This window comes from Nomascus leucogenys, chromosome 6 (genome assembly GCF_006542625.1).
Source record: "Nomascus leucogenys isolate Asia chromosome 6, Asia_NLE_v1, whole genome shotgun sequence".
Taxonomy (NCBI): domain Eukaryota; kingdom Metazoa; phylum Chordata; class Mammalia; order Primates; family Hylobatidae; genus Nomascus; species Nomascus leucogenys.
In genome coordinates, this window is record NC_044386.1 from 31,421,917 (window position 1) to 31,430,972 (window position 9,056).

Below are 9,056 nucleotides of genomic sequence, written 5' to 3' on the forward strand. Positions count from 1 at the left end.
AGAACCTGAGAACAGCTAGACTGGAACACAATACTCCAGTTCCATAACTGCTCTTATGAACACAAAAAGACCTTTTGTGTTTTTCTTGTTTATTTGAAAATTCTAGAATATCTTCATTATGCAAAGAAGGAAACGAAAAGGAATTGGGGAGGAGGGAAGAGAGAGAAAATCATCCACATCCCATCCAAGCTTCAGGAGCTGGACTCGGTGGCAACAAGGGTAAAAGTGAAAGGGCTCAATTATGGACTCAGTTGTGTCCCTGTACTCCCCAGATTCCTGTGTTGATGCTCTAACCCTCAATGAGACTGTATTTGTAGACAAGGCCTTTAAAGAGGTAATCAAGGTTAAACGAGACTGTAAGGGTGGAGCCCTAATTCAAATCCAATAGGACTGGTGTTCATATAAGAAAAGGAAGAGACAGTGAAGGTGCAGGTGCACAGAAGAAAGGCCAAGTGAGGACACAGCAAGAAGGCGGCTGTCTGCCAGCCAGGAAGAGAGGCCTCACCAGAAACCAACCCTGACAGCTTCCTGATCTTGGATTTCCACACTCCAGAACCGTGGGAAAATGAATTTCTGTTGTTTAAGCCACCCAGTCAGTGATATTCTGGCATGGCAGCCCAAACAGACCATAAAGGTCCCAGGAGGAGATGAAAATTCAGGATGTATGTGTGATCAACTGCAGCCTCAATGGTCTCTTCCAGATGGAGTTATCTACCTCACTTGCACCTTTATGTTCATCTACTCAGTAAACTTTTGTGCTTTGATTATTTTGTGGATCTAGTCCCCGACCAAGTTAGAAATTAAGTATACCTGCAATTTAGAAGAGAATGAGAGCCCTTGTTTCTGGAAAATGAGTGAGCATTTCCAAGCAGCTTTGATCTCCCCAGGCAGAAAAGGGGAAACTTTCAGTGTGAGCAAAGACCCGGAACATGAAGAAGGAAGGGCTGGCTCCTTCATTTGTCCCATTGGTATTTATTTTGAACACCTACAATATGCAAGGCAGTGGTAGAGGAGTGAGGGATGCAGGGAATAAAACAGACCTGCCCGCTGCTCCTGGGAACATGATGAAAAGTTATTCAGAGCACAGAGAATGTGGAAGGAGTAATGGGAAGTAAAGCTTGGAGAGTAGGATGGGAACAGATTGTGGTAGCTTTGAACATCTGTCTAGGAAAATATTATTTACCCATGAGGCACATAGGGAGCCACTGCGGCTCATCAAGCAGGAAAGTGTCCTGGTCATGGTTGGCTTTTTAAAATATGAATCTGGAAGCTATCAGTTGGCTCAATTGGAGTGGGAAGAAACTGGAGGCTGGAGAACAGTTAAAGGATGAGTACTGCAAACCAATAATAAAATTCTAAGGCCTCCAGCTGACTGAGTGGACACCCTTCTTGGCCAAGTGGATCCCAAAGAAACCTGAAAACCTAGTTCAGGCCATGATGAGAAGGGAGGTGTTGGACATACCCTGTTATAACCCCTCCCTTTGGAGTTTAGACAGAACTAACCAGCATTAACATTAAAATAGAGATCTTAAGACTGCCATACAAAACAGACTCTGTAGCAATAGGATGCCAAATTCCAACCTGAGTCTGGTATACCATCACATGACAGATAACAGACCCTGAAGAAAATTAATGCATTTTACCCAAAATATATTTCTTTGATATATCTTGGAATGGCCCTGCAAAGTCATCTTTTGTGGGGGGATTTTTTTTTTCCTGTAGAGAACCTCCTTCCCTCACTAGTTTTTTTTAGAGAGGCTGACACCTTCTAAGACTCAAAAAGAGACATTTGCCATCTATTCTCTCTGAAACTTGCTATCTGGAGGCCTCATCTACATAACAAGAACCTTGGCTTCCACGGTCCTCCTTAACTCAAGCATTTCTTTCTGTTGACTTCAAATCTTTAAGCAAAGCTTAACTCTGAATCAATTGCCAATTGAAAAAGTTTTGACTCTACCTATAACCTGTGAGCCCCCCCTTCAAGGTGCCCCAACTTTCTGGGCCACACCAATGTATTCCTTACATTTATTGATTTATGTTTTTGCCTGTAACTTCTAGCTCCCTAAAATATATAAAACCAAGCTATAACTCAACCACCTTGGGCGACTGTTCTGAGGACCTCTTCAGGTTGTGTTCCAAGTCATAGTCATTCATATTTGGCTCAGAATAAATTTCTTCAAATATTTTAATTTTTTTCCATCAACAGTACTAAAGCTCAGATGAGATGTAATAAGAGCCTGAATGAAGGTAATATTAAAATTATTGATGTTTGCTGGCACCATACCATATACTAACATCAACAGAAAATCTCAAAAGGGATATATTATCTTAAACTCATAAAAATACTGTCAATGAAAAGAGTCAAACTCTGTAAAATATTTGAAGAGATATATTCTGAGCCAAATATGAAGACCATGGCCTGTGACGCAGCTCTAGGAGAGCCTGAAACATGTGCCCAAGGCAGTAGGGCTACAGCTTGGTTTTATACATTTTAGGGAGACATCAGACATCAATCAATACATGTAAGATGTACATTGGTTTGGTCTGGAAAGGCAGGACAAATCAAAGTGGGGCTCCCAGGTCATAGGAAGATTCAAAGATTTCCTGATTGGCAATTGGTTGAAAGAGTTTATCTATAGACTTGGAAGCAATAGGAGAGAGTGTCTGGGTTAAAATAAGGAGTTGTGGCAAACAACGTTCTTATTATACAGATGAAGCCTCCATGTAGCAGGCTTCAGAGAAAATAGATTGTAAACGTTTCTTATCAGACTTAAAAAGGTGCCAGACACTTTAGTTAATTCTATCCTAAATCAGGAAAATAACTGGAAAGGGAAGAGTGAGCAGTACAGAAGGTAGATTTTCCCCACAAGATACAGCTTTTCAGGGCCATTTCAAAATATATCAAATAAATGTATTTTGGGGTGAAATACTTCTATTTCTTTCAGGGCCTGCTATGTTATCATGTTGATACCTAATTGCTACAGTCTGTTTTGTCAGTTTTAAAGTCTCTGCTTTAATGTTAATGCTGATCAATTGTGCTTGAATTCCAAAGGGACAGAGGTATAATGAGGCATGTCCAACCACCCATTCCCATCATGGCCTAAACTAGTATTTCAGATTTACTTTAGGATGACCTTGGCCGAGAGGAAGGGACTTTCAGTTAGCTGGGGGTTCGAATTTTAATTCTGGTTTACAATACTGTCATGTATTCGCCTTGGAAAAGTTTCCCTAATACAGAGTTTTGTCTTTTAATATCAAGGCAACAAAGCATGGGTCTTTTAGCCACATCTAATACAATTGTAAGCTGGGAAGTGGTGGCCACATTGTCCAATGTCCTGTAGATCAAAAAACTCTTAATATAAAGTTCAAAAGCCAGAAAGTCTCCCATGACCTGGTAATTAATTTCAACAAATTATAATAAAACAGAAGGAATTGTCAGATTCAAATTAGGAAAATGAAGTTGGAATCTATTCTAAGACTTTCCGGCTATGGACCATGGGCAAGTGACTTAATCACCAGACCCCCTCCCCTACTCCAATCAGTGGACTTCAGGTAAATATTTAACAACTGGCTTTCCAAGAAAAAAAAAAAAAAGCCATGATTTATAGCTTTGCCAATTTCTAGAGTTTTAATACTGCCATCATGGCCAGTTTCAAGCCAGCAATGTGATGTCAACAAGTTCACTGAATTCCTAAAATTTGACAATTGATTCTCAACAAGCCAGCATGAGCCAGCTGTAAGCACACCACTGCTTCCAAGGCTCAGCTTCCACATCTGAAAAATGGGAATCACACCACCTCCACATGGCCATTGTCAGGATTGAGATAATGTAAGTGAAAATACCTAATACAGGGTTATTAGCATACATGGGGTATTTGAGAAATGTTTGTTCAGTATTTACTGAGCATCTGCTATGAAGCAGACACTTCCAGGAACTGAAGATTCATCAGAGAACAAAACAACAGGTCTGCTCAGCGGGGATTGATGTTCTAAATGGGAGAGACAACCAGAAAGAAAAAAGAGGAGAGAGAGAGACAGATGATAGATAAATAAATAGCCAGTCAGTTAGTCTGGTATTGATAAGCACTAGAAAGAAAAATCAAACCTGATAAGAATGAGGAGACAGAGGAGTGGTCATAGTATGTCAGGTATGGTAGCCAAGAAAGACGTCACTGATGAGAGATATCTGATGAGAAATCTGAGTGGAATAAAGGCATGACTATGGGATTATATGGGGAAGGGTGTCCCAGGCAGGGAAAGAGCTCATGCCAAACCCTGGGGCAGGTATGATGGGCTGGGCTGATCCCAGAGACAGAAGGAGGCCAGTGGGGTGGGAGCACCTGAGTGAGGAGACACAGGTGGAAAGTGCAGTGGGAAGGGAAGCCAAGAGCAAAGGTGAGGCAGGGGGAGTCTCAAGCCCTGGCCATGTCTTGGGTGCCTTTAAACACCTGGAGACATAGTGGGCAGGGGCCAGTGACAGGGCTGCATTCCTGCCCCTCTGCCTTCCCTACACAGAGGAGGATCTACCAACTGTGCTCCAACAGCCTCACTCCTTCATGTTTTCAACTATTCAAATGTTTGCTCAAATGACAAATATTGGCTCCAATGGCTTCCATGGGCAGGCAGCAGTCTTAGCTCTAGAGACAGAAACTATGAGCAAAACTTGAAATCTTGCTTTTCATGGAACTACCTGGCCATGGAAGGAGACAGAATACATCAAAACATAAATAAATGCATTGGCTGGGCTACAGAGACAATCAAATAAGGTGGGCTGATAGAGTCCCCCTCTTAGATATAAAAATCCTCTTGGGCCAGGATCCTCCTGTCGCCTTACATTTCAATGCCTAGTTCTAGCACAGTCCTAACTGGTGCTCTGAGTAGCATTGCTCTAAACAATTGACCAACGGTAACCAAAGTAGGCTGGCAACAGCCCCAAGAGATCAAGAGAGCCCCCATTTTCCTCCTGGCATGAACTTTTTCAAACCACAAGGTTGAGGAAATGCCAACCTTTTATATAACTAAGAAATCTCTAAGACGTGGAGTTTTTTGTTTGCTTGGTTTGTTTTCTCTTTTTGTTTTTTAAACCTGCCACAAAATCATCTGGGGTCTTTATTAAATAAATACAAATGTCTGGGCCCCACCTCAGACTCACTGAATCAGAATAACTGGAGAAGGAGCCCAGGCAACTGTATTTTCAATGACCTTCTAAGGAATGTGGATGCTACATTGCTGATGCTTGAGATCCTCTGCTCTAACGCAAAAGTACAATCCACAAGGCTTCTTTTCATTTCAGTTGTAATTGTCTCCACAAAGCATTCTTAAGAAAGCTCTTCTGTAAACTTCCTTTGCAGAAACTGCAGCACTAGTCACAAGCTGACTGTTCAGAGAAATGCACGGGTAGACAGTGCCCGCATGATGGGAGCAGCCCATCAGCTGACCCGTTCATTCAAAAAACTCCACGTGTAGAGACACTGGATGGCTGTAGTGGAAGTGCCTCATTGTCTGGGGAGCTGAAGGAGAGACTTTCTGGAATATTCCCTACCTGTGAAGAGGGCATGGTAGTGGAGGCCCTTCTCCTTGTCCTGATGGGAGCAGACATCAAATAAGTAGGCTTTGATGGGCCCATCAATGAAGTCAGCAGCAAAATCAAAGAGAACGACACCTATCATGGTGACACTTATGGTCCAAACCAGCTTCCTCCTTGGGTTAGCAATCAAAGCTAAAAGAAAAATAAACATTGATCTCCTAAATCCTGTTTTAGAATCATTCGCGTTTTGTAATTTCCACCAAAACTTCTTGCCATAAAATCATCTTTTTATTTTGCTTTTTTACCAAATAAAAATAGCTTTATATTTTTTTTCAGGTTTTAAAAATTATGCAAGCAAATGTCCAGATAACACAAATCTATGGAGACAGAAAGTAAATTAGTGATTGCCTAGGGCTGATGCATAGGAGAAAAGTGGACATGACTGTTGATGGTAATGGGTTTCTTTTGGGGTGATGAAAATGTTCTACAATTAGAGAGAGGTAACGGTTGCACAACCTTGTGAATATACTAAAGGCACTGAATTGTACACTTTTAATTAGTGAAATTTCTGGTATATAAAATATCTCTTTAAATAAAAAAGTATGCATGCTTATCGCAAACAATTCCAATTCTATTAAAAAGGCTGAGGGAGATGCTTCCAATCCCAGCCCCAGCAAAGCTCAGGCTTTAAGGCCTCCTTTTACGCACTTCTGCACATACGGACACAGGTGTACAATGTTAGTCAAATGCAGTGCTTCTCAAAGTTTGGCATGTTGAACTATCGCTTGTACATCTTGTTAAAACACAGATTGCTGGCCCCATTTCCCAAGACTCTGATTCAATTGGTGGGCCTGAAGTGGGCTCGAGAAACTGCATCTCTAACGGCCCCTGCTGATGCTGAGGGGCAGGTCAGAGGCCACATCTTTGAACAGCACTGATGCAGCAACCAACTTTCCTCATGTGATTTCAGCTCCTCACAATTTTTAACAGCTGGATTTTCATTCTATGGATACGCTGTAATTCGTTTACCCAATCTCCTATAAAAGATACATTGTTTCTCTCGTTTGTTTTTTAAACTTAAGAATAGCATAGCTTATATACAGGTTTTAAAAATTGCAGTATAAAATGAAATGAACAGTAAGCCTACCCTGCCACTTCTCACCTCCTGTCCTTTAGTAATCCTCCTTAGAGTCAACAACGCTTAGCAGCTTTTTGTTCTTTCTCCTGGAAATATCCTACATTTGTACATTTACGCTTTCTTTCAAATATGTACAAATGATAATTGATTATCCTGCCTCATAATCATCTATTCTGCTAGCTTGAGAGTTAATGATCTACAAATGCCTGCTATTTTTAGTGATCCTTTTTGCAATGCAACTTTATTGTACTACCATCAATTACTGATTAATTGGTAGCTGATTAATGGCTAGAAAAAATGCCTACCCTCAGGTTTGTTTTTGTCCAGAATTTGCAGTGCCAGAAAGGTCCTCTTGAGCTGATGGACTTATGCCCTATGCCTATTAAAACGCTCTACATAAAACTATGAACAGAATTAACTCATTCGGATACACAGATGACTTATTGTAAATATTTATGGAGCTATTTGGCAGCTGGTCAATTTGATAAGAGTATTAAATAGAGCATAATGGGCTCAAAAAGTAACTCAATTGATAAATATGTAAAAATATTCAATTTGATAAAATAGATACAAATGTAATAAAATAGATACAAATTTAATCCTATTTTTAAATCTTCACAACAATGAAACATATTTATTTTGATATTTCTAGAAATAGAGGCTCCCCAACCACAGAATCTGGGCCAAATTTGTCAAAGGGGAAGTTCATTGTAACCTAGGAGAGATCAATTCTAACAAATTTCTAGGAAGGGTCAAACACATTAACATTCTCCTCCTGCAGAGGTACACACTAAGACACATATCCCTGTCTGCCCACCTTGTGCAGCCTGCTTACCTGCTACAACAGTATCCCCATTGAGGTACAGAGCCATGCCTAGGAGCATCATGACTCCCAGGGTGAGGATGTAGGGTCTCCGGCGGCCCCACCTGGACCGGCAGTGGTCGCTGGCCGATCCGACCACGGGCTGCAGCAGGAATCCCAGGATGGGGCTGAGGAACCACACAATGCTGTACAGACTATTGGGCAGACCCACGCTGAGCAGGACTGGGGTCACATACGCTGCCTCCACTGCGTAGCAGAACTCTCGTCCGAACATGGCCATGCTGTGCATGATGAGTCTGCTGGTGGGTCTTTTAGGCGGCTCCAGAGAGTCAAAGGGGCCATCATCAGCTAGGGATTTATAGATGTGGTGGCCAGCCTGCCCACTGTTGCCACCCATGGCCACTGGGAGAGGAACCTTCCTGTAAGCCCACTACCTCCTGCGTGGTCCTAGGATCTGTGTTCCAAACTGGATTTGACGTGGAGCCTGGCCGAGCAACCAACTGAGATGGTCAGGCTGGGGGAGGGGCTCAAATTCTTTCCTGACTCTAAGATCACAAGTTATGAAGAGAGGGAGGGGGTGGTGCTGGAAAGCATGACAGAGATTAGCAGCTGTGAATGAGCCCTCTGGCTCCTTAAGACGTTGGAATATTTTTCTAAAGGGATCCTCCTTTGTACTGTTCCCTCTCTCTTTCTCTCTTTCTCTCACACACACACAATTACACATGATCACACACATGGCTTCTCTTCCTCTCTCACACACACGTTATTACACGTGATCACACACATGGCTTCTCTCAGACGGTATTACACATGATCACACACACGGTTTCTCTCTCTCACACACGTTATTGCACGTGGTCACACACACGGCTTCTTTCAGAAGCTATTACACATGATCACACATGGTTTCTCTCTCACACACACATGCTATTACACATGATCACACACATGGCTTCTCTCTCACACACATGCTGTTACACATGATCACACACGGCTTCTCTCTCACACACACGTTATTACACATGATCACACACGGCTTCTCACACACACATGCTATTACATGTCACACACATGGCTTCTCTCTCATGCATGTTATTATACATGACCACACATGGCTTCTCTCACACACATGCTATTACACATGATCACATACATGGCTTCTCTCACACACGTTATTACACATGGTCACACATGGCTTCTCTCACACATACTTTATTACACATGATCACACACGGCTTTTCTCTCTCACACGTTATTACACATGATCACACACAGCTTCTCTCTCACACACACTATTACACATGATTATGCATGGCTTCTCTCACACACACACATGCTATTACACATGATCACACATGACCTCTCTCACACACGTTATTACACATGATCACACATGGCTTCTCTCTCACACACGTTATTACACACGATCACACATGGCTTCTCTCTCATATACACGTTATTACACATGACCACACACATAGCTTTTCTCTCACACACACTATTACACATGATCACACACGGGGCTTCTCTCATGTTATTACACATGATTGGACACATGGCTTCTCTCA

General features: G+C 42.0%; 1 protein-coding gene across 2 annotated transcripts in view; it reads right to left on the reverse strand.

Annotated features, from left to right (window-relative positions):
- The window catches only part of SLC45A2 (solute carrier family 45 member 2), a 39,370-nt gene extending 31,375 nt beyond the window's left edge, over positions 1 to 7,995 (reverse strand). The window contains exons 1-2 of one of the 2 annotated variants that reach the window (XM_003274926.4): positions 7,501 to 7,995; positions 5,543 to 5,719 (exon numbers count right to left, since the gene is read on the reverse strand). In XM_003274926.4, coding sequence (XP_003274974.1) covers positions 5,543 to 5,719; positions 7,501 to 7,885 — 562 coding nt within the window. In that variant the 5' untranslated portion in view covers positions 7,886 to 7,995. The remainder of the gene's footprint in view (positions 1 to 5,542; positions 5,720 to 7,500) is intronic. The other variant, XM_012501699.2, reaches the window with a different exon arrangement.
- Between the last annotated feature and the right edge of the window lie 1,061 nt (positions 7,996 to 9,056).